At 40.1% G+C, this 26,936-nt stretch overlaps 1 protein-coding gene across 1 annotated transcript in view; it reads right to left on the bottom strand.

The window, feature by feature from the left end:
• Positions 1-26,936, bottom strand: part of LOC128638509 (zinc finger protein 37A) — a 155,577-nt gene that overhangs the window by 45,096 nt on the left and 83,545 nt on the right. The window contains exon 5 of the mRNA XM_053690507.1: positions 7,897-7,989. Coding sequence (XP_053546482.1) covers positions 7,897-7,989 — 93 coding nt within the window. The remainder of the gene's footprint in view (positions 1-7,896; positions 7,990-26,936) is intronic.

The following is a 26,936-nucleotide window of genomic DNA, read 5'->3' as shown; positions in this document are numbered from 1 at the left end:
CTTAAACATTCTACTAACTGCCACAATAGGAACAATTGATCTATTATAGTTATTTTAAATACATTAAAGAGCATACAATTTTAAATAAGTTTCCAATTTGCTTCATTCTCTTGGTATCCTTTGTTGGAGAAGCAGCAATGCCTTATTGTGATCTAGCTGAGCACATCTGGTGAGCCAATAACAAGGAGGCATTTAGGTGCAGCCACCAATCAGCAGCTAGCTCCCAGTAGTACATTGCTACTCATGAGCCTACCTAGGTATGCTTTTCAACAAAGGATACCAAAAGAAAAAAGCAAATTAGATAACAGAAATATATTGGAAAGTTGTTTCATTTGGCATGTATTATCTGAATCACACAAGTTCTATTGTGACTTTTTCTACTTATAATATAACAGGATGGACAACATAAGTGGTCCTAACTGATCCTTATATTTGTAATAGAATACAGACCTATCAAATACAGTCATTTTATCACAATGTCTTTTCTATAGGTATTGCTTGTTGAAGAGCATACCTAGGTGGGTTAAGAAGAGTGCAGTTGTGCCTTGAGCATAATATGCCAGTGTTCACAACAATATTTTTAATAATGTTATACATTGTAAATGCTGCTGCCCTCTAATCATCAAGCATGTATAACATTGTTGAAAACATTGTTACAAACACTGCTGACTTTAGGTGTTCAGGTCACATGTATCTTCCTGAGATCACCTAGTTATGCTACAATGATGTACAACTGATATCACAAGTAAATTGGAAAGTGGTTTAAAATACAATGTTTGAATCGTGAAAGTTTTTTTTTTTTTTAAACTAGCCACCTGCACCTTCATGCGTTTAACCCCTGCAAAGAGGACAAACACTTGGTAGAAGCACCACTTTCAAACCGCAGAGCAGAGCTGGTCCCGAGTGGAAACTGTGGCTGATTCAATCATCTGCGCTAGTTACACAGCTGTGTTGTTAGGGCTGCCTTCTAGGTCGTGTTTTCCTGGACACTTATGAGTTACACATGCTGCAGGGTAAGTCGGGGTGGAACATGTATTGTGCCTCTGGACATCACATGAATAGATACACAATACATGTTAATCCCTGCACACCCTGCAGCATGTGTAACTCATAAGTATCCAGGAAACCATGGCCGAGGTGGCAACCCTATGTGTTGTGCAACAAGCTTTGCCAATTGGATCATCTGTAGTTTCTGCTCGGAACCCGCAGAGCACTATGTGTTTAACCCCTTTAATTCAATGATGTAATGAATTAGAAAATGTAACTTATCAAATGTAATGGCCTTTAAAGTGATGGCAAACCCAAGTGTTTAACAAACGCTAGAATTTACCATCACTAAAAATAAAGTGGATTTTAAGTGATGAGATATGTAAAAAAAAGGGTGCTAAGCTCTTCCTTTCTGTGCCGTTGCACAGTGCTAAACTCAGCGGCTCCGGCCGCCCACGGCACATCGCTCTTCAACCAATGAGGAGCCGCTTGCCCATCTAAACCAATAGCCGTGGGTCCATACAGAACACTGTCAGTTGATACGCACAGCTATTGGTTCAGAGGTGCAAACGTCACCTCATTGAAGGAGAGTGTTGTGCCATGGGTGGCCGGAACCGCTGAGTTTAGGGCTGTGCAACGGCACAGAAAAACAGAATTTATGTTTACCTGATAAATTACTTTCTCCAACGGTGTGTCCGGTCCACGGCGTCATCCTTACTTGTGGGATATTCTCTTCCCCAACAGGAAATGGCAAAGAGCCCAGCAAAGCTGGTCACATGATCCCTCCTAGGCTCCGCCTTCCCCAGTCATTCGACCGACGTAAAGGAGGAATATTTGCATAGGAGAAATCATATGATACCGTGGTGACTGTAGTTAGAGAAAATAAATCATCAGACCTGATTAAAAAAACCAGGGCGGGCCGTGGACCGGACACACCGTTGGAGAAAGTAATTTATCAGGTAAACATAAATTCTGTTTTCTCCAACATAGGTGTGTCCGGTCCACGGCGTCATCCTTACTTGTGGGAACCAATACCAAAGCTTTAGGACACGGATGATGGGAGGGAGCAAATCAGGTCACCTAGATGGAAGGCACCACGGCTTGCAAAACCTTTCTCCCAAAAATAGCCTCAGAAGAAGCAAAAGTATCAAATTTGTAAAATTTGGTAAAAGTGTGCAGTGAAGACCAAGTCGCTGCCTTACATATCTGATCAACAGAAGCCTCGTTCTTGAAGGCCCATGTGGAAGCCACGGCCCTAGTGGAATGAGCTGTGATTCTTTCAGGAGGCTGCCGTCCGGCAGTCTCATAAGCCAATCTGATGATGCTTTTAAGCCAAAAAGAGAGAGAGGTAGAAGTTGCTTTTTGACCTCTCCTTTTACCAGAATAAACAACAAACAAGGAAGATGTTTGTCTGAAATCCTTTGTAGCCTCTAAATAGAATTTTAGAGCACGAACTACATCCAAATTGTGCAACAAACGTTCCTTCTTTGAAACTGGATTCGGACACAAAGAAGGCACGACTATCTCCTGGTTAATATTTTTGTTAGAAACAACTTTCGGAAGAAAACCAGGTTTAGTACGCAAAACCACCTTATCTGCATGGAACACCAGATAAGGAGGAGAACACTGCAGAGCAGATAACTCTGAAACTCTTCTAGCAGAAGAAATTGCAACCAAAAACAAAACTTTCCAAGATAATAACTTGATATCAACGGAATGTAGGGGTTCAAACGGAACCCCCTGAAGAACTGAAAGAACTAAATTGAGACTCCAAGGAGGAGTCAAAGGTTTGTAAACAGGCTTGATTCTAACCAGAACCTGAACAAAAGCTTGAACATCTGGCACAGCCGCCAGCTTTTTGTGAAGTAAAACAGATAAAGCAGAAATCTGTCCCTTCAAAGAACTTGCAGATAATCCTTTCTCCAAACCTTCTTGAAGAAAGGATAGAATCTTAGGAATTTTTATCTTGTTCCATGGGAATCCTTTAGATTCACACCAACAGATATATTTTTTCCATATTTTATGGTAGATTTTTCTAGTTACATGCTTTCTAGCCTGAACAAGAGTATCAATGACAGAATCTGAGAACCCTCGCTTTGATAAAATCAAGCGTTCAATCTCCAAGCAGTCAGTTGGAGTGAGGCCAGATTCGGATGTTCGAACGGACCTTGAACAAGAAGGTCCTGTCTCAAAGGTAGCTTCCATGGTGGAGCCGATGACATATTCACCAGATCTGCATACCAAGTCCTGCGTGGCCACGCAGGAGCTATCAAGATCACCGATACCCTCTCCTGTTTGATCCTGGCTACCAGCCTGGGAATGAGAGGAAACGGTGGGAACACATAAGCTAGGTTGAAGCTCCAAGGTGCTACTAGTGCATCCACTAGAGTCGCCTTGGGATCCCTGGATCTGGACCCGTAGCAAGGAACCTTGAAGTTCTGACGAGACGCCATCAGATCCATGTCTGGAATGCCCCACAATTGAATTATTTGGGCAAAGATTTCCGGATGGAGTTCCCACTCCCCCGGATGAAATGTCTGACGACTCAGAAAATCCGCTTCCCAATTTTCCACTCCTGGGATGTGGATTGCAGACAAGTGGCAGGAGTGAGTCTCCGCCCATTGAATTATTTTGGTCACTTCTTCCATCGCCAGGGAACTCCTTGTTCCCCCCTGATGGTTGATATACGCAACAGTCGTCATGTTGTCTGATTGAAACCGTATGAATTTGGCCTTTGCTAGCTGAGGCCAAGCCTTGAGAGCATTGAATATCGCTCTCAGTTCCAGAATATTTATCGGGAGAAGAGATTCTTCCCGAGACCAAAGACCCTGAGCTTTCAGGGGTTCCCAGACCGCGCCCCAGCCCACCATACTGGCGTCGGTCGTGACAATGACCCACTCTGGTCTGCGGAAGCTCATCCCTTGTGACAGGTTGTCCAGGGTCAGCCACCAACGGAGTGAATCTCTGGTCCTCTGATCTACTTGTATCGTCGGAGACAAGTCTGTATAATCCCCATTCCACTGACTGAGCATGCACAGTTGTAATGGTCTTAGATGAATTTGCGCAAAAGGAACTATGTCCATTGCCGCGACCATCAAACCTATTACTTCCATGCACTGCGCTATGGAAGGAAGAAGAACAGAATGAAGTACTTGACAAGAGCTTAGAAGTTTTGATTTTCTGGCCTCTGTCAGAAAAATCCTCATTTCTAAGGAGTCTATTATTGTTCCCAAGAAGGGAACTCTTGTTGACGGAGATAGAGAACTTTTTTCTACGTTCACTTTCCACCCGTGAGATCTGAGAAAGGCCAGGACAATGTCCGTATGAGCCTTTGCTTGTGGTAGAGACGACGCTTGAATCAGTATGTCGTCCAAGTAAGGTACTACTGCAATGCCCCTTGGTCTTAGCACCGCTAGAAGGGACCCTAGTACCTTTGTGAAAACTCTTGGAGCAGTGGCTAATCCGAATGGAAGTGCCACAAACTGGTAATGCTTGTCCAGAAAGGCGAACCTTAGGAACCGATGATGTTCCTTGTGGATAGGAATATGTAGATACGCATCCTTTAAATCCACCGTGGTCATGAATTGACCTTCCTGGATGGTAGGAAGAATTGTCCGAATGGTTTCCATTTTGAACGATGGAACCTTGAGAAATTTGTTTAGGATCTTGAGATCTAAGATTGGTCTGAATGTTCCCTCTTTTTTGGGAACTATGAACAGATTGGAGTAGAATCCCATTCCTTGTTCTCCTAATGGAACAGGATGAATCACTCCCATTTTTAACAGGTCTTCTACACAATGTAAGAATGCCTGTCTTTTTATGTGGTCTGAAGACAATTGAGACCTGTGGAACCTCCCCCTTGGGGGTAGCTCCTTGAATTCCAGAAGATAACCTTGGGAGACTATTTCTAGCGCCCAAGGATCCAGAACATCTCTTGCCCAAGCCTGAGCGAAGAGAGAAAGTCTGCCCCCCACCAGATCCGGTCCCGGATCGGGGGCCAACATCTCATGCTGTCTTGGTAGCAGTGGCAGGTTTCTTGGCCTGCTTACCTTTGTTCCAGCCTTGCATTGGCCTCCAGGCTGGCTTGGTTTGAGAAGTATTACCCTCTTGCTTAGAGGATGTAGAACTTGGGGCTGGTCCGTTTCTGCGAAAGGGACAAAAATTTGGTTTATTTTTAGCCTTAAAAGACCTATCCTGAGGAAGGGCGTGGCCCTTACCCCCAGTGATATCTGAAATAATCTCTTTCAAGTCAGGGCCAAACAGCGTTTTCCCCTTGAAAGGTATGTTAAGCAATTTGTTCTTGGAAGACGCATCCGCTGACCAAGATTTTAGCCAAAGCGCTCTGCGCGCCACAATAGCAAACCCTGAATTTTTCGCCGCTAATCTAGCCAATTGCAAAGTGGCGTCTAAAGTAAAAGAGTTAGCCAATTTAAGAGCGTGAACTCTGTCCATAATCTCCTCATAAGAAGAATCTTTATCGAGCGACTTTTCTAGTTCATCGAACCAGAAACACGCTGCTGTAGTGACAGGAACAATGCATGAAATTGGTTGTAGAAGGTAACCTTGCTGAACAAACATCTTTTTAAGCAAACCCTCTAATTTTTTATCCATAGGATCTTTGAAAGCACAACTATCTTCTATAGGGATAGTAGTGCGTTTGTTTAGAGTAGAAACCGCCCCCTCGACCTTGGGGACTGTCTGCCATAAGTCCTTTCTGGGGTCGACCATAGGAAACAATTTCTTAAATATAGGGGGAGGGACAAAAGGTATGCCGGGCCTTTCCCATTCTTTGTTTACAATGTCCGCCACCCGCTTGGGTATAGGAAAAGCTTCGAGGGCCCCGGGACCTCTAGGAACTTGTCCATCTTACATAATTTCTCTGGAATGACCAAATTGTCACAATCATCCAGAGTAGATAACACCTCCTTAAGCAGAGCGCGGAGATGTTCCAATTTAAATTTGAATGTAATCACATCAGGTTCAGCTTGTTGAGAAATTTTCCCTGAATCTGAAATTTCTCCCTCAGACAAAACCTCCCTGGCCCCCTCAGACTGGTGTAGGGGCATGTCAGAACCATTATCATCAGCGTCCTCATGCTCTTCAGTATTTTCTAAAACAGAGCAGTCGCGCTTTCGCTGATAAGTGGGCATTTTGGCTAAAATGTTTTTGATAGAATTATCCATTACAGCCGTTAATTGTTGCATAGTAAGGAGTATTGGCGCACTAGATGTACTAGGGGCCTCCTGTGTGGGCAAGACTGGCGTAGACGAAGGAGGGGATGATGCAGTACCATGCTTACTCCCCTCACTTGAGGAATCATCTTGGGCATCATTTTCTCTAAATTGTTTGTCACATACATCACATCTATTTAAATGAGAAGGAACCTTGGCTTCCTCACATACAGAACATAGTCTATCTGATAGTTCAGACATGTTAAACACGCATAAACTTGATAACAAAGTACAAAAAACGTTTTAAAATAAAACCGTTACTGTCACTTTAAATTTTAAACTGAACACACTTTATTACTGAATATGTGAAAAAGTATGAAGGAATTGTTCAAAATACACCAAAATTTCACCACAGTGTCTTAAAGCCTTAAAAGTATTGCACACCAAATTTGAAAGCTTTAACTCTTAAAATAACGGAACCGGAGCCGTTTTTATATTTAACCCCTATACAGTCCCTGGTATCTGCTTTGCTGAGACCCAACCAAGCCCAGAGGGGAATACGATACCAAATGACGCCTTCAGTAAGCTTTTTCTATGTATCTGAGCTCCTCACACATGCATCTGCATGCCTTGCTTCCCAAAAACAACTGCGCATTAGTGGCGCGAAAATGAGGCTCTGCCTATGATTAGAGAAGGTCCCCAGTGAAAAAGGTGTCCAATACAGTGCCTGCCGTTTCTTTAACATAATTCCCAAGAATAAAATAACTCCTCAAAGCTATAAACTATTAAAAATGCTTATAAATCAATCGTTTTAGCCCAGAAAAATGTCTACCAGTCTTTAAAGCCCTTGTGAAGCCCTTTATTCTTATTTAATAAAAATGGCTTACCGGATCCCATAGGGAAAATGACAGCTTCCAGCATTACCAAGTCTTGTTAGAAATGTGTCATACCTCAAGCAGCAAAAGTCTGCTCACTGTTTCCCCCAACTGAAGTTAATTCCTCTCAACAGTCCTGTGTGGAAACAGCCATCGATTTTAGTAACGGTTGCTAAAATCATTTTCCTCTTACAAACAGAAATCTTCATCTCTTTTCTGTTTCAGAGTAAATAGTACATACCAGCACTATTTTAAAATAACAAACTCTTGATTGAAGAATAAAAACTACATTTAAACACCAAAAAACTCTAAGCCATCTCCGTGGAGATGTTGCCTGTGCAACGGCAAAGAGAATGACTGGGGAAGGCGGAGCCTAGGAGGGATCATGTGACCAGCTTTGCTGGGCTCTTTGCCATTTCCTGTTGGGGAAGAGAATATCCCACAAGTAAGGATGACGCCGTGGACCGGACACACCTATGTTGGAGAAAGTGAGTTTAGCACCCTTTTTACATATCTCATAACTTAAACTCCACTTGATTTTTAGTGATGGTAAATCCTAGCATTTGTTATACAATTGGATTTACCATCACTTTAATGACTAACAAAAACTTAGTTTCCTTATAAGATCACTTTACTTTCCCTATTAGTTTTCACTTTTTCCTGTTCAATCTATTCACTTTAGATTCCCTTCATACATTGTTCTCCATGTGTCAATATTATTAGTGAATTTTATCCTCTTCTTATATATTTATTTTCTCTAAATTTTTATTAGCTCAAATTATATAAAAGTATCTTCTTATATCTACATTTGAAGCTTCACAGAATATGTGTTTTTAAAGTAGGTTGCAGACAATATGACTCACCTGTGCAGGTGCCCGAGTTGATTTCCACCAGCAAAACATCATCATCATCTTCGTCACTAATTGAGATGGATTCTATATTTTCACTATGTACCCCTGGGAACATCAAGAGAGCATTAAATGCATGTGCATAAATTTAGTGAGCTTGTACGGTTCTCAAGAGCAATACAGTTTTAAATATAATTTCCTTACCTTAAAGGGATAGAAACCCCAACATTTTCTTTCATGATTTGGATAGAACATACAATTTTAAACAACTTTCCATTTTACTTCTATTATCAAATTGTCTTCATTCTTTTTTCATCCTTTGCTGAAGGAACGGCATTGCACTACTGGCAGTTAGCTGAACACATCCAGTTAGCCAATCACAAGAGACACGTGTGCAGGCACCAATCAGCAGCCAGCTCCCACTAGTGTAGGATATGTGCATTTTCTTTTTCAACAAGGGATAACAAGAGAACAAAGCACATTTGAAAATAGAAGTGAATTTAAAAGTGTATTAAAATTATATGCTCTATCTGAATCCTGCAAGTTTGATTTTTTATTTGTTTTTTATTGTCCAATCTATTGCATAACATTGGATCGAGTAATACAATTCAACAGTATATGAGTAGATATAAGACCACATAAACATAGTCATACAATTTGGTTTTTGAACATTACATTTTTTTTCATGCAAGTTTAATTTTGACTTTCCTATCCCTTTAATGATGGCCATGTGAAGTTACAGCATGTGTTTAGTTTGTAAGTGTATTGAGTTATATAAGGAGCATGTAATACATAGATAATATATATAATACAGATAAGGCTCTATAAGAAATCCACTTATACTGTTCCCTCTCCTATCTCTATAGGTATGTACTACAACACAATACAGCCTTCACCCTGTGTCTGTCTCTCTGCTTCACCCAGTGTAACTGCTATTGCTCTCTCTTAAATCTTAATTCACTGGTATGTTACTTTATTACCTTAAGAAGTTCAAACTTTTCTATGTCTGTTTTCCACTTGTCATAAGGTGCCATCTCCATTGCTTGGTTAGGCCTTGTGTTTTTTTCCTGCACTAATGTATGATCTCTGTTAATTATGACCATGTTATTTTTATTATTATCAGGTATTTGTAGAGCGCCAACAGATTCCGCAGCGCTGTAAACATAGTCGGTATACAGGATAACTTTTGTAGGGGTCAAGTGGGCAGAGGGCCATGCCGAGAGTTTCACTGTTGTAGTCGGTTCTTATGAAGGCGATCTGTAAACAGCTGGGCTCATAGGCTTACATTCTAAGGGGTTCAAAGGGAAAGCAATGGAGTTAGGAAAGGTTAGTGTTGGTTGTATGCATCCATGAATAGTAGAGTTTTTAGGGAGCGCTTGAAGCTGTTAAAACTAGGGGAGAGTCTTATGGAGCGAGGCAGGGAATTCCACAAGATGGGGGCCAGTCTGGAGAAGTCCTGTAAAAGGGAATGTGAGGAAGTAACAAGAGAGGAGGAGATCCTGAGCTGATCAAAGGGGACGGGAGGAAGAGTATCTGGAGACAAGTTTGGAAATGTAGGGGGGGAGCAGTGCAGTTGAGGGCTTTGTATGTCAGAGTGAGGATTTTGTGTTTAATCCTAGAGGCAAGAGGAAGCCAGTGAAGGTATTGGCAGAGAGGTGCAGCAGATAAAGAGCGACGAGTATGGAAGATGAGCCTGGCAGAGGCATTCATAATGGATTGTAAAGGATCTATGCGGCAGCTAGGTAGAACAGAGAGGACGGAGTTGCAGTAGTCGAGGCGGGAAAAGGATGAGAGAGTGAATTAAAATCTTAGTTGTATCTTGTGTAAGGAAATGTCTAATTTTAGAGATATTTTTAAGGTGGAAGTGGCATCAGGCATGCAGGGTAGGGGTAATGATGGAATTATCAACAGTTATAGAAAATTTGGGGGCAAAGACATTGGAAGAAGGGGGAAAAAATAAGGAGTTCAGTTTTGGAGAGATTTAGCTTAAGGTAGTGAGAGGACATCCAAGATGAGATATAAGAAAGATAGTTAGTGACACGGGTTAGTAAGGAAGGAGGTAGGTCTGGTGCAGAGAGGTATGTCATCGGCATACAAATGATATTGAAACCCATGGGACTTTATTAAGGAACCCAATGATGACGTGTAGATTGAAAAGAGAAGGGGACAGAGGACAGAGCCTTGAGGTACCCCAACAGAAAGTGGTAACGGGGCAGAGGATGCTCCGGAGAAGGCTACACTGTTATTACCCATAAATTCGATACTGCTACCTTGTCAGAGAGTAGCTTGCCAGGGCATTTGTAGAATGTGTGTAGTTTATAAGTGTATTGAGTTATACAAAGAGTTAGACAAATGAATGGGCAACATTTAAACAGGTTCTATCTCCTTAAATTTCCCCTGAAACAAGCTACACTTTCTTCTTTCTGCCTTTACCTTATCCTTTATTCTTCTTAAAGTCACAGCTCCTCCTTTCACAACAACACTTAGACTAAACATATCCCCCCTTCTCTTCTATGATTCCCCCCTTTACAACACATGAACGTTATTACTTTCTTACATCCATGCTTCACTAATGCTAAGCTTAGACGCTCACATAAGACACACTCATCTTCTTTCTCTTACCATCTTTCTTCTCCCGCCTAACCCATCCTCTGTCTCTTTTTGTTCACTACCACAACTAACACCTTCAAAATCTTGCCCATGTTTCCCTCACAATCTCATTAAATGCACTTCTGTTAATACCCTGCCATTCTCGTGTGCCCTTTGGAATGCACGCTCTGTATGCAACAAGCTCATTTCTATTCACAGCCTATTCATTTCACGATCACTTAACCTGTTGGCATTTAAAAAACTTTGCTCTCCTCTTCTTACACAACTGCTGTAGCCTCTCTGTTCTATGGTGCCTTGCACTCAGTCACACTCATAGGCCAGGAGACAACCCAGGAGGAGGAGTAGGCATTCTTTTTGGTCTTCTTCCACTGCATTTCTTCACCCCCTCCCTTTCCTTCTCATCTTTTAAATTTCATGCTATCCGCATCTTTTCCTCTGTAGCTCTCCGTAATGCTATCTATTGGCCTCCTGGCCCAGCACCACAATTCTTAAACCACTTTGAAGCCTGGCTCCCACACTTCCTCTCTTGTAACGTGCCTTCTCTCATCTTAGGTGACTTCAAAATACCAATTGTCAATCCTAACATGCCTGCTATCTCTAAATTTCTATCCCTTACCACTTCTTTGGATTGTCCCAGTGGACATTATATCCAACCCACTGTGAAGGAAACTCAATTGAAATGGTCTTCACAAATCTCTGTGCCATTTCCAAGTTCTCTAATTTTTGCTTTCCTCCCTCTGATCACCATCTACTAACTTTCTCTCTTACTCTGACAGAAGCATCCTCACAAGCCCTCCTTAAATCTACTCTACAGGAATTTAAATGACTTGGATCTCACAGACTTTTATGCTCAACTGAAACCTCTACTTTCCAACACTCCATCGCTATCTTGTCCAGACCTTGACATTCTTGCTAGACCCTCCACTGTTAGTCATGCATCATACATTTGACGACAACCATGACACACCAAACAGGCCAACTATCAGTGATGTTCACGGATTGCTGAACTTAGACAAAAAACACGTGCCCATCCTGTTTTTACTGCATTCATCCTCAGATCATACAACTCTGCCGTCAGCATGGCCAAACAAGTCTATTTCTCCTCCTTTGTGTCAACTCAGGCATCCAACCCCAGAAAAAAAAATTCAACCTTTAACTCCCTCCTTCGTCGACCTGAAAACCCCCACCCACAACCAAACGCTGCTCAGATTATTGCTGATCATTTAAAAAATAAAACTGACACAATTAGAATAGATAGTTCTCTCTCATACCCCTCAAACCCAACCCTCCTACCCAACCCTTCTATTAACAAAACTCTGTTACTTTTCCCCTGTGAAAGAGGAAGAAGTCTTAATACTTCTATCTTCTGCTAATCTCACAACCTGTCCACTTGACACTATTTCTTCATGACTTCTTACCTCTCTCTCTGATTCTTTAACCCCTGCCCTAATTCAGCTCTTCAAACAGTCTCTCACCACTGGCACATATCCGGATACATTTAAGCATTTGTCAATCAAAACAATCCTAAAAAAGCCCTTACTTGACCCCTCCACCTCTTCTAAATATCACCCGGTCTCCTTACTTCTCTTTCCCTCCAAATTATTGGAACAACTAGTTTATAATCGCCTAACGCAATATCTTTTATCTAACTCCTTACTAGATCCCCAACAATCTGGTTTCCTTCCTAAACACTGAGCAGAAACTGCTCTTACTAAAGTAGCAAATGATCTGCTATCAGCTACAGTCAATGGACACCACTCCTTACTATTTTTTTCTAATCTATCTGCTGCTTTTATCGTAGTTGCTCATCCTCTATTCTAACAAATCCTACATTATTTTGGCATCCGAGACAGTGTTCTCTTGGTTTGCGTTCTCTCTCTCTCAAACCGCTTGTTTACAGTTTCCTTTAACAGCATGTTCTCTGGTCCTTTGCCTCTCTCAGTAGGAGTACCGCAATGCTTTGTCTTGGGTCCCTTGCTTTTTTCTATCTATACATCCTCCCTTAGGAAACTTATATCCGCCTTTCGGTACCACTTATACGCTGATGATACCCAAATATATATTTCCTTTCCTGATATCTCTCCCTCTTTACTCAACCAGATTACCAACTGTCTCTTTGAAATTTCCTCTTGGATGTCATTGAACTACTTAAAACTCAATATGTCTAAAAGCTGCCTTTTACTCCCCCTCTCCAAGACATCCAGCTCCTGACATTCATTTTACAGTTGGAGACTCTATTCTAAACCCTATTGTCTCTTCACTGCTATTATCTCTATGTCCCTCTCTCGCCTCCAAGTCTTCTCACAAGCTGCTCCTGTCCTCTGGAACTCTCTACCCCCTCTATCAGACTGTCTTCAACCTTGCATAGCTTCAGACAATCTTTGAAAACCCACCTATTAAGAGAGGCTTACCATCTCTTCTCTGTTTTTCATTCTACCCAAACTAAATCTGTATTCAGTATTGCAGGGTACATACATATACGTGCATACTAATCTACATCATACATATACATACACATATACATACACACACACATACATATATATATATATATACACACACACACACATACACACAAAATGACTTTCCTCACTACTTCAACTACAATATATATGTGACAAGCTACCCCAAACCTGTAGACTATAAGCTCTTCAGAGCAAGGTCCCCTTCCTCCTGTACTATTTTTTTTTAGTCTGTTAAGTTTTTATATCTTATCACAAATCTTTGTCATCGTATACCCCTACCTCTGCACCCAGCACTACGGAATTTAGCAGTGCTATACAAATACATGATAATATAACAAAATATATAACAAAACTTGTACTTACCGGATAAATTAATTTCTTTTTTGGTGGAGTCCAAAAGCCATTACTCAATTTCAACTTCTGGTCACTAGGAGGAGGCAAAGATACCCAACATTCTACAAGCTTTTAGTTCCTCTCACCTCTATGATATCCCAGTGTAATGTATAGTCAAGAAAAGCTGAAAAAAGAGAAGTAGAAAAGAACAAATTCCAGTAAATAAAGTTCAGACTAAACTACTGCCAATTGGAAAAATAAAAAAGGGCAGGTCTCATGGATTCTTGCCAACATGAAGAAAATGACAATCAGGTAAGAATATTTTTTTTTTCTCATAAAGTGGCCAGAGTCCATGAGCCATTACTCCCCTGGGATCTAATATCCAAGCTTTGGAGTCAACAAATAAATGGGTGGTATAAAAATTAACGCAGCCACCTAATTACCAAACACTAAGGCCTAGATTTAGAGTTCGGCGGTAGCCGTCAAAACCAGCGTTAGAGGCTCCTAACGCTGGTTTTGGCCACCCGCTGGTATTTGGAGTCAGTGATTAAAGGGTCTAACGCTCACTTTACAGCCGCGACTTTTCCATACCGCAGATCCCCCTACGCCATTTGCGTAGCCTATCTTTTCAATGGGATCTTTCTAACGCTGGTATTTAGAGTCGTTTGTGCAGTGAGCGTTAGAGCTCTAACGACAAGATTCCAGCCGCCTGAAAAAAGCAGGAGTTAAGAGCTTTCTGGCTAACGCCGGTTTATAAAGCTCTTAACTACTGTACCCTAAAGTACACTAACACCCATAAACTACCTATGTACCCCTAAACCGAGGTCCCCCCACATCGCCGCCACTCGATTAAAATTTTTAACCTCTAATCTGCCGACCGCCACCTACGTTATACTTATGTACCCCTAATCTGCTGCCCCTAACCCCGCCGACCCCTATATTATATTTATTAACCCCTAACTTGCCCCCCACAACGTCGCCGCAAGCTACTTAAAATAATTAACCCCTAATCTTCCGACCGCAAATCGCCGCCACCTACGTTATCCCTATGTACCCCTAATCTTCTGCCCCTAACATCGCCGACCCCTATGTTATATTTATTAACCCCTAATCTGCCCCCCACAACGTCGCCGACACCTACCTACACTTATTAACCCCTAATCTGCCGAGCGGACCTGAGCGCTACTATAATAAAGTTATTAACCCCTAATCCGCCTCACTAACCCTATCATAAATAGTATTAACCCCTAATCTGCCCTCCCTAACATCGCCGACACCTACCTTCAATTATTAACCCCTAATCTGCCGACCGGAGCTCACCGCTATTCTAATAAATGTATTAACCCCTAAAGCTAAGTCTAACCCTAACACTAACACCCCCCTAAGTTAAATATAATTTTTATCTAACGAAATAAATTAACTCTTATTAAATAAATGATTCCTATTTAAAGCTAAATACTTACCTGTAAAATAAATCCTAATATAGCTACAATATAAATTACATTTATATTATAGCTATTTTAGGATTAATATTTATTTTACAGGTAACTTTGTATTTATTTTAACCAGGTACAATAGCTATTAAATAGTTAAGAACTATTTAATAGTTACCTAGTTAAAATAATTACAAATTTACCTGTAAAATAAATCCTAACCTAAGATATAATTAAACCTAACACTACCCTATCAATAAAATAATTAAATAAACTACCTACAATTACCTACAATTAACCTAACACTACACTATCAATAAATTAATTAAACACAATTGCTACAAATAAATACAATTAAATAAACTATCTAAAGTACAAAAAATAAAAAAGAACTAAGTTACAGAAAATAAAAAAATATTTACAAACATAAGAAAAATATTACAACAATTTTAAACTAATTACACCTACTCTAAGCCCCCTAATAAAATAACAAAGACCCCCAAAATAAAAAATTCCCTACCCTATTCTAAAATACAAAAATTACAAGCTCTTTTACCTTACCAGCCCTGAACAGGGCCCTTTGCGGGGCATGCCCCAAGAATTTCAGCTCTTTAGCCTGTAAAAAAAAACATACAATACCCCCCCCCCCAACATTACAACCCACCACCCACATACCCCTAATCTAACCCAAACCCCCTTAAATAAACCTAACACTAATCCCCTGAAGATCTTCCTACCTTGTCTTCACCATCCAGGTATCACCGATCCGTCCTGGCTCCAAGATCTTCATCCAACCCAAGCGGGGGTTGGCGATCCATAATCCGGTGCTCCAAAGTCTTCCTCCTATCCGGCAAGAAGAGGACATCCGGACCGGCAAACATCTTCTCCAAGCGGCATCTTCTATGTTCTTCCATCCGATGACGACCGGCTCCATCTTGAAGACCTCCAGCGCGGATCCATCCTCTTCTTCCGACGACTAGACGACGAATGACGGTTCCTTTAAGGGACGTCATCCAAGATGGCGTCCCTCGAATTCCGATTGGATGATAGGATTCTATCAGCCAATCGGAATTAAGGTAGGAATTTTCTGATTGGCTGATGGAATCAGCCAATCAGAATCAAGTTCAATCCGATTGGCTGATCCAATCAGCCAATCAGATTGAGCTCGCATTCTATTGGCTGTTCCGATCAGCCAATAGAATGCGAGCTCAATCTGATTGGCTGATTGGATCAGCCAATCGGATTGAACTTGATTCTGATTGGCTGATTCCATCAGCCAATCAGAATATTCCTACCTTAATTCCGATTGGCTGATAGAATCCTATCAGCCAATCGGAATTCGAGGGACGCCATCTTGGATGACGTCCCTTAAAGGAACCGTCATTCGTCGTCTAGTCGTCGGAAGAAGAGGATGGATCCGCGCTGGAGGTCTTCAAGATGGAGCCGGTCGTCATCGGATGGAAGAACATAGAAGATGCCGCTTGGAGAAGATGTTTGCCGGTCCGGATGTCCTCTTCTTGCCGGATAGGAGGAAGACTTTGGAGCACCGGATTATGGATCGCCAACCCCCGCTTGGGTTGGATGAAGATCTTGGAGCCAGGACGGATCGGTGATACCTGGATGGTGAAGACAAGGTAGGAAGATCTTCAGGGGATTAGTGTTAGGTTTATTTAAGGGGGTTTGGGTTAGATTAGGGGTATGTGGGTGGTGGGTTGTAATGTTGGGGGGGGGGTATTGTATGTTTTTTTTTACAGGCAAAAGAGCTGAAATTCTTGGGGCATGCCCCGCAAAGGGCCCTGTTCAGGGCTGGTAAGGTAAAAGAGCTTGTAATTTTTGTATTTTAGAATAGGGTAGGGAATTTTTTATTTTGGGGGTCTTTGTTATTTTATTAGGGGGCTTAGAGTAGGTGTAATTAGTTTAAAATTGTTGTAATATTTTTCTTATGTTTGTAAATATTTTTTTATTTTCTGTAACTTAGTTCTTTTTTATTTTTTGTACTTTAGATAGTTTATTTAATTGTATTTATTTGTAGCAATTGTGTTTAATTAATTTATTGATAGTGTAGTGTTAGGTTAATTGTAGGTAATTGTAGGTAGTTTATTTAATTATTTTATTGATAGGGTAGTGTTAGGTTTAATTATATCTTAGGTTAGGATTTATTTTACAGGTAAATTTGTAATTATTTTAACTAGGTAACTATTAAATAGTTCTTAACTATTTAATAGCTATTGTACCTGGTTAAAATAAATACAAAGTTACCTGTAAAATAAATATTAATCCTAAAATAGCTATAATATAAATGTAATTTATATTGTAGCTATATTAGGATTTATTTTACAGGTAAGTATTTAGCTTTAAATAGGAATCATTTATTTAATAAGAGTTAATTTATTTCGTTAGATAAAAATTATATTTAACTTAGGGGGGTGTTAGTGTTAGGGTTAGACTTAGCTTTAGGGGTTAATACATTTATTAGAATAGCGGTGAGCTCCGGTCGGCAGATTAGGGGTTAATAATTGAAGGTAGGTGTCGGCGATGTTAGGGAGGGCAGATTAGGGGTTAATACTATTTATGATAGGGTTAGTGAGGCGGATTAGGGGTTAATAACTTTATTATAGTAGCGCTCAGGTCCGCTCGGCAGATTAGGGGTTAATAAGTGTAGGTAGGTGTCGGCGACGTTGTGGGGGGCAGATTAGGGGTTAATAAATATAACATAGGGGTCGGCGATGTTAGGGCAGCAGATTAGGGGTACATAGGGATAACGTAGGTGGCGGCGGTTTACGGAGCGGCAGATTAGGGGTTAAAAGTGTAATGCAGGGGTCAGCGATAGCGGGGGCGGCAGATTAGGGGTTAATAAGTGTAAGGCTAGGGGTGTTTAGACTCGGGGTACATGTTAGAGTGTTAGGTGCAGACGTAGGAAGTGTTTCCCCATAGGAAACAATGGGGCTGCGTTAGGAGCTGAACGCTGCTTTTTTGCAGGTGTTAGGTTTTTTTTCAGCTCAAACAGCCCCATTGTTTCCTATGGGAGAATCGTGCACGAGCACGTTTTTGAGGCCGGCCGCGTCCGTAAGCAACTCTGGTATCGAGAGTTGTATTTGCGGTAAAAATGCTCTACGCTCCTTTTTTGGAGCCTAACGCAGCATTTGTTTGAACTCTCGATACCAGAGTTAAATTTATGGTGCGGCCAGAAAAAAACCCGCGGAGCGTTAACAGCCCTTTTACCGCCAAACTCCAAATCTAGCCGTAAGACTGTAGGACTTCCCTGTCAAAAGCTATCCCAATAGAAAAGAGAGTAAAGAAGACCAAGCTGTTTCTGTGCAATCTACACAAAATAAACCATATTTTAAAAAGCCCACAAAATAGAACGAATCCAGTAGAATGGGTTGTAACTAATTTTTCTGCTTTCAAGAAGACTCTAGTATTCTGACTTATACGTGGACAAATGAAATGAACTATAAACTTTAGAAATTCAAAGAAAATATCTCATCCTGATAAAAAAATAAGATAAGGAATCTCACAAAAAAGCAAACAAACCAACCACTCTGCTGTTGAAAACTAAACAGAATGTTTAAACCAATCATAGGTTTAAAAGAAGATGTTGTAAAACGCTTAAAACCACTAAGGAAGAAAAAATGTCTAACTATAAGACTTACATTGACTAGATCTAGAGACCTTATAAGAAACTTGCAGATAAGTCCTTGACTAAACAAGTTTATCAGTACCATGAAAAAAAAAATCAAAAGTGGAGATGTAATCAACTTGTTACAGGCTGCATTGCCTGAATAAAGGTTTTCATCATCTTGTCCCCAAAAACTAAATAAAAAACAAAGTCCCAAAAATAAAAGTAATGCAGCACTGTCAATTGGTTCATAAATAATAAAAAAAAATTATGCTTACCTAATAAATTATTTTGGAATTATGATGGTACACAGTCTTTCATAACATATGTTGCAACTGCTCTTCTAGAGAGAGCTATAATACGCTCAGGAGGCGACTTTCCCACGACCAAGTAAGCCTTGTAAAATTACTTGTTTGAGCCAAGAGGCCAACGCTACCTTAGTAGCTTTCTGCCCCTTACGCGTCACAGAGTAGTGAACAAACAAACTAAAAGTTTGTCTAAAATCTTAAGTAGCCTGGAGATAGAATTTCAAAGCCCTGACTACATTAAGATTATGTAATAGCTGCAGGATCTGAACACAATGAAGGAACAACAATTTCCTAATTGATATTTTCAGTAGAAACTACATTAGAAAGAAAATCATATTTAGTACAAACTAGTAATACGAATAATTAGAAATGGAGAATCACAAGACAAGGTTGACAACTCAGATACTCTCCTAGCTCAAGAGATTGCTAGAAGTACTTTCAAGATAACACTAGATATCAACAGAATTAATTGGTTCAAAAGGAGGACCTTGTAATAAAGAGAGAACTAGATTCAAATTCCAGGGTGGAGAAATAGGTTTCACAACTGGCCTAATTCTAAATAACACCTGGACAAAAATCTGAACCTCAGGAAGTTCAGCAATTTCTTATGAAAAAGAAAAGATAAAGCAGAAATTCGACCTTTTAAGCAGACAAGCCCTTGTCAAGGCCATCCTGTAAAAACTAAAGGATTCTAGGAATCCTAAAGTAATTCCATGAAAACTGTCTGGAAAACACCACTCAAAATATGCCTTCCGAATCTTGTGATAAATATTTTGTGCCATAGGCTTTCTAGCGTGCATCAAAGTTTCAATGACTAAATCTGAGAAACCTCTATATCTCAAAAACTAGGCGCTCAACCTCTGCGCCTTTAAATTTAGAGATTTGAGATTATAATGGAAAAGTGGACCTTGGAACAACAAGTCTGGTCTCAGAGGAAGAATCCATGGAAGAGATGAGGACATCTGCACTAGATCCGCATACCATGTCCTGCGGTACCAGCAGTGGGGCTGGTGACTTTTGAAGAAGGTGGAGCACTAGCCCCGCCCCTCAGATGGCTCAGCCCATTTTAATGTGTGTGTGTGTGTGTGTGTGTGTGTGTATATATATATATATATATATATATATATATATATATTAGAGCTGCAACAACTAATCGTCATAATCGATAATAATCGATTATGAAAATAGTTGTCAACGAATCTCATAATCGATAAGTTGGTTTGCAATTAGTTGGTCTGTGCACAACACCAGCTGCTTCACTCCAATGAACTCCTGCATATGCTATTGTGTTTTATGGTTATGTCCTTAGCCTAAAGGACGTCTACTTTTCATTTTTTCAGGACAGTATACGTTTACAACTACCCCTGGCTTATGTGCAACCCAGATATAATAGTCATCATTTGGATTGTTTATATTAAATCTGGTGATTTGGAACTATGCTTTTCATGATATAGTGCCAAGCTTGTTGTTTACACCTTGCCCCTAGATTGATGGGAGTTATTTAAATTGATGTGCACTATTATCTGTTTGCACAATTATTAGTGTATTGCTTGCAATTACTGATTATATGTACTGTATAAATAAATGTGTAAGGCTTTGTCCTATTATTGATATACAGTCCTTAGCGCTTTTGATTTTGTTTTTTTATATTTTTAATAAATTGTGATAATATGTACCAGATTTAACCTTTATAAGTATATATTCGTTATTTTTAGAGCGGACTAGATATTTCCCCTAACCTTATAGCTGGTTATTAACCATTGTATATAGATATTCAAGATATTTTTATGTTAGAATGAAGTCAAGGGTTACTTTATTGAGAGGCCCCTTGCCAAGGTAGAAAACACTTAGCATTGGTGAAGAGCTAACAAAGATAAATATTCCACTTTGGTGAAATTGGCAAAACCCTACTTATACACCTCAACAGCCTTTTCTCTACTGCAGGAAATATAGCTGCAAACAGAGAACCAGCCTTAGCCAGAAGCATGTGGACATGTTGAGATTTTTGCATTTCAATGCAAAGTTTCTGAAAGAGTGAATAACTGAATGTTATTAACAGTGATAGTCTAACTCTTTCTAGTTCTACCTCTTTTCAAACAGTTTGTGGTTTTGTTTTGTTTAATTATAAAACTGTGCTCTGCTGCTTAAAAATTGAAGAAACAGTTGTGTTAATGTAAAGTTTTAGTCTGAAGTTTATATTTGTAACACTCATTATGTGGATTTTATTTAAAACATAGAAAACTATTATTGATTCTCTTTTTATCCGATTAGTCGATTAATCGAAAAAATAATCGGCCGATTAATTGATTATGAAAATAATCGTTAGTTGCAGCCCTAATATATATATATATATATATATATATATATATATATATATATATATATATATATATATATATATATACACACACATATACAAAGTGGGACAAAAAAGTATTTAGTCAGCCACCAATTGTGCAGGTTCTCCCACTTAAGAAGAGAGGCCTATAATTTTCATCATAGGTATACCTCAACTATGAGAGACAAAATGTGGAAACAAATCCAGACAATCACATTGTCTGATAGGGATAGAATTTATTTGCAAATTATGGTGGAAAATAAGTATTTGGTCAATATCAAAAGTTCATCTCAACACTTTGTTATATATCCTTTGTTGGCAATAACAGAGGTCAAACGTTTTCTGTAAGTCTTCACAAGGTTGTCACACACTGTTGCTGGTATGTTGGTCTATTCCTGCATGCAGATTTCCTCTAGAGCAGTGATGTTTTGGGGCTGTCGCTGGGCAACACGGACTTTCAACTCCCTCCAAAGGTTTTCTATGGGGTTGAGATCTGGAGACTGGCTAGGCCACTCCAGGACCTTGAAATGCTTCTTACAAAGCCACTCCTTCGTTGCCCGGTGGTGTGTTTGGGATCATTGTCATGCTGAAAGACCCAGCCACGTTTCATCTTCAATGCCCTTGCTGATGGAAGGAGGTTTGCACTCAAAATCTCACGATACATTGCCCCATTCATTCTTTTATGTACACGGATCAGTCGTCCTGTTCCCTTTGCAGAGAAACAGCCCCAAAGCATGATGTTGCCACCCCCATGCTTCACAGTAGGTATGGTGTTCTTTGGTTGCAACTCAGCATTCTCTCTCCTCCAGACACGATGAGTTGTGTTTCTACCAAACAGTTCTACTTTGGTTTCATCTGACCATATGACATTCTCCCAATCCGCTTCTGGATCATCCAAATGCTCTCTAGCATACTTCAGACGGGCCCGGACATGTACTGGCTTAAGTAGGGGGACACGTCTGGCACTGTAGGATCTGAGTCCCTGGCGGCGTAGTGTGTTACTGATGGTAGCCTTTGTTACGTTGGTCCCAGCTCTCTGCAGGTCATTCACTAGGTCCCCCCGTGTGGTTCTGGGATGTTTGCTCACCGTTCTTGTGATCATTTTGACCCCACGGGTGAGATCTAACGTGGAGCCCCAGATCGAGGGAGATTATCAGTGGTCTTGTAAGTCTTAAATTTTCTAATTATTGCTCCCACAGTTGATTTCTTTACACCAAGCTGCTTGCCTATTGCAGATTCAGTCTTCCCAGCCTGGTGCAGTTCTACAATTTTGTTTCTGGTGTCCATCGACAGCTCTTTGGTCTTCACCATAGTGGAGTTTGGAGTGTGACTGTTTAAGGTTATGGACAGGTGTCTTTTATACTGATAACAAGTTCAAACAGGTGCCATTAATACAGGTAATGAGTGGAGGACAGAGGAGCCTCTTAAAGAAGAAGATACAGGTCTGTGAGAGCCAGAAATCTTGCTTGTTTGTAGGTGACCAAATACTTATTTTCAGTTAAGATAAAATAACAAGAAAGAGGCGCCAATGGTGCAGATCAAAAGGTATTTCAAAATATCAAACTTATGTGAACACTAGGTACTCACAATAGGAGGAGGCACTCAGTTGTGCCGGTAGACGCAGGCTGGGTTTTAACAGCAATCCAGCTGGCTGTGAAAGGCAGCAAAAGGTGGCAGCTCTCTATCAGCATCCGATGGAAGAAGATCTAAAAATGTAAGCAAGGATAGAGGCGCCTATGGTGCAGGTAAATGGTGGTACAATGAGTGCTAATAGCCCACTCTAACACAATGTACTCACATTTATTGAAGGCACTCACTTGTGCCTATAGAGGCAGGCTGGATTTTAGCAGCAATCCAGCTGGCTGTAACCGGGTGGAAAGGCTGGTTCGTGGGTGTCAGAGTGCAGGAACTCTATAGTAGCATAGCAAGGTGGTACCAAAATAACACTGAGAGTGGATGTATAATAAAAAATGGATTTATTTAAAACATATTAAAAAAGTTATTCCACTCATCACAGTGTTAAAAACAGCTGGTACATCAGGAATACATGCGACGCGTTTCTCAGTTACAACTGTTTCATCAGGCATGTTTTTAATCACAAATTTTCACTCCTTAAATAGGGCTATGCTACTCTAAAACACCCACATCCCTCCCCCAACAATTAGCAAGCCATAAACCAATCAATGTCCCTCAAACAAGTATGGGTCAGCCCCTATGTTTCTGTAATGATAAAAATACTACGATAAGAGTACAATGACTTGTGATATGACTGAATACCTGGCTTCTTCTTTGAATTTGTATATGTATATGTAACTATTTCGGCATATGATCATAAAATGCTGACCGATATTTGATAATAACGAAAATTCGTCAAATCTATGTTTTGATTGGGCGTCCTAGCCGTCACTCAAAGTGTGTTAGTAAACACCTGTGCTTAGTGCTTATGATTCGTCCATATGACTGTCAATCAAAGTTATTCGTCAGTTATTGCTAGTGTGTGGGGCTACCAATAGAAAAGCTAATAGCAGGCGTGCCCCTGATCTTTACTGACGTCGGTGTTGACCTACAGTAAACGCCCACCGAGGGAGTATATTAGTTGCTACACTATGATAGGATGTTCCATGGTGATTGTAAACAATGTATCCCATTGGTCCCAATACCGGATACAATATTGAGGCGAGGATCATTATTGGTCACTTAAAAAAAAATAATAATAAACACCATGCTCTCTTATGCCGGACCCCGAGTAGTGTCAGTTTGAAAAGGAGCTATCCTTCCATAGAATGTAGTCAATGCGGGATATGTATACAAATGTGTGAATATGAACATAATGTGGATAAAATAATAATGTAAGTGAAGGGTTTCAAAGTTATAATTAAAAACGAAGTGTCATGGCGTGTACAGTAATATTAGTGTCCATGAATGTGCTATGTAATTATTCGTATGATTGCATCCACAACCTTAAAAGTGATATGTATGTGAATAAATATCGTCAAAAATTTGCACATATTGATACATCCAATGCCTCAATAGATGCAACAAATTTGCACATACTAATGCATCCAATGCCTCAAAAGATGCAATATATGTGAGATGAAAGTGAAAAATAAAACTTGGAGGTCACCTCCAAGTTTTATTTTTCACTTTCATCTCACATATATTGCATCTTTTGAGGCATTGGATGCATTAGTATGTGCAAATTTGTTGCATCTATTGAGGCATTGGATGTATCAATATGTGCAAATTTTTGACGATATTTATTCACATACATATCACTTTTAAGGTTGTGGATGCAATCATACGAATAATTACATAGCACATTCATGGACACTAATATTACTGTACACGCCATGACACTTCGTTTTTAATTATAACTTTGAAACCCTTCACTTACATTATTATTTTATCCACATTATGTTCATATTCACACATTTGTATACATATCCCGCATTGACTACATTCTATGGAAGGATAGCTCCTTTTCAAACTGACACTACTCGGGGTCCGGCATAAGAGAGCATGGTGTTTATTATTATTTTTTTTAAGTGACCAATAATGATCCTCGCCTCAATATTGTATCCGGTATTGGGACCAATGGGATACATTGTTTACAATCACCATGGAACATCCTATCATAGTGTAGCAACTAATATACTCCCTCGGTGGGCGTTTACTGTAGGTCAACACCGACGTCAGTAAAGATCAGGGGCACGCCTGCTATTAGCTTTTCTATTGGTAGCCCCACACACTAGCAATAACTGACGAATAACTTTGATTGACAGTCATATGGACGAATCATAAGCACTAAGCACAGGTGTTTACTAACACACTTTGAGTGACGGCTAGGACGCCCAATCAAAACATAGATTTGACGAATTTTCGTTATTATCAAATATCGGTCAGCATTTTATGATCATATGCCGAAATAGTTACATATACATATACAAATTCAAAGAAGCAGCCAGGTATTCAGTCATATCACAAGTCATTGTACTCTTATCGTAGTATTTTTATCATTACAGAAACATAGGGGCTGACCCATACTTGTTTGAGGGACATTGATTGGTTTATGGCTTGCTAATTGTTGGGGGAGGGATGTGGGTGTTTTAGAGTAGCATAGCCCTATTTAAGGAGTGAAAATTTGTGATTAAAAACATGCCTGATGAAACAGTTGTAACTGAGAAACGCGTCGCATGTATTCCTGATGTACCAGCTGTTTTTAACACTGTGATGAGTGGAATAACTTTTTTAATATGTTTTAAATAAATCCATTTTTTATTATACATCCACTCTCAGTGTTATTTTGGTACCACCTTGCTATGCTACTATAGAGTTCCTGCACTCTGACACCCACGAACCAGCCTTTCCACCCGGTTACAGCCAGCTGGATTGCTGCTAAAATCCAGCCTGCCTCTATAGGCACAAGTGAGTGCCTTCAATAAATGTGAGTACATTGTGTTAGAGTGGGCTATTAGCACTCATTGTACCACCATTTACCTGCACCATAGGCGCCTCTATCCTTGCTTACATTTTTAAATACTTATTTTCCACCATCATATGCAAATAAATTCTTTCCGAATCAGACAATGTGATTGTCTGGATTTGTTTCCACATTTTGTCTCTCATAGTTGAGGTATACCTATGATGACAATTACAGGCCTCTCTCATCTTCTTCTTCAGTGGGAGAACTTGCACAATTGATGGCTGACTAAATACTTTTTTGCCCCACTGTATATACATACATACATACATACACACACACACACACACACACACCCTGCCAGTTACCTTAACACATCCTTATGTACAAGGTGAGGGCAGTGTGTGATGTGTATTTCTGTGTGTTGTTAAAGTCTTTGTGTGAGGTATGTACAAAACTAACCTGTGTATATTGAAAGACAAGAGCACCACATACACCCTGCAGTTACCTTATATAGATATATATATATATATATATAACCATTCTTTTTTTTCACTGGGGCAGTAAAAGGACTTGGGTACAAGAGTCCTGGAAGTAAACAAAAAAAACCTAAAATAATGTGGTTGCATAAGTGTGCACACCCTCTTATAACTGGGGATGTAGCTGTGTTCAGAATTTAGCAATCACATTCAAAACCATGTTAAACAAGAGTCATCACACACCTGCCATAATTTAAAGTGCCTCTGATTAACCCTGAATAAAGTTCAGCTGTTCTAGTAGGTATTTCCTGACATTTTCTTAGTCGTGTCCTACACAAAAGCCATGGCCCGCAGAGAGCTTCCAAAGCATCAGAGGGATCTCATTGTTAAAAGGTATCAGGAGAAGGGTACAAAAGAATTTCCAAGGCATTAGATATACCATGGAACACAGTGAAGACAGGCATCATCAAGTGGCGAACATATGGCACAACAATGACATTACCAAGAACTGGATGTCCCTCCAAAATTGATGAAAAGACGAGAAGAAAACTGGTCTGGGAGGCTACCAAGAGGCCTACAGCAACATTAAAGGAGCTGCAGGAATATCTAGCAAGTACTGGCTGTGTGGTACATGTGACAACAATCTCCCGTATTGTTCATACGTTTGGGCTTTGGGGTAGACGGCAAGTCGGAAGCCTTTTCTTATGAAGAAAAACATCCAAGCCCAGCTAAATTTAGCAAAAACACATCTGAAGTGTCCCAAAAGCATGTGAGAAAAGGTGTTATGGTCTGATGAAACCAAGGTTGAACTTTTTGGCAATAATTCCAAAAGATATGTTTGGCGCAAAAACAACACTGCATATCACCAAAAGAACACCATACCCACAGTGAAACATGGTGATGGCAGCATCATGCTTTGAGTCTGTTTTTCTTCAGCTGGAAACTTATTCAAGGTAGAGGGAATTATGAACAGTTCCAAATACCAGTCAATATTGGCACAAAACCTTCAGGCTTATGCTAGAAAGCTGAACATGAAGAGGAACTTAATCT

This window comes from Bombina bombina, chromosome 8 (genome assembly GCF_027579735.1).
Source record: "Bombina bombina isolate aBomBom1 chromosome 8, aBomBom1.pri, whole genome shotgun sequence".
In the NCBI taxonomy this organism is placed as follows: Eukaryota; Metazoa; Chordata; class Amphibia; order Anura; family Bombinatoridae; genus Bombina; species Bombina bombina.
The sequence above is the reverse complement of the archived record's forward strand: the minus strand, read 5'-3'. Positions and strand labels throughout refer to the sequence as shown.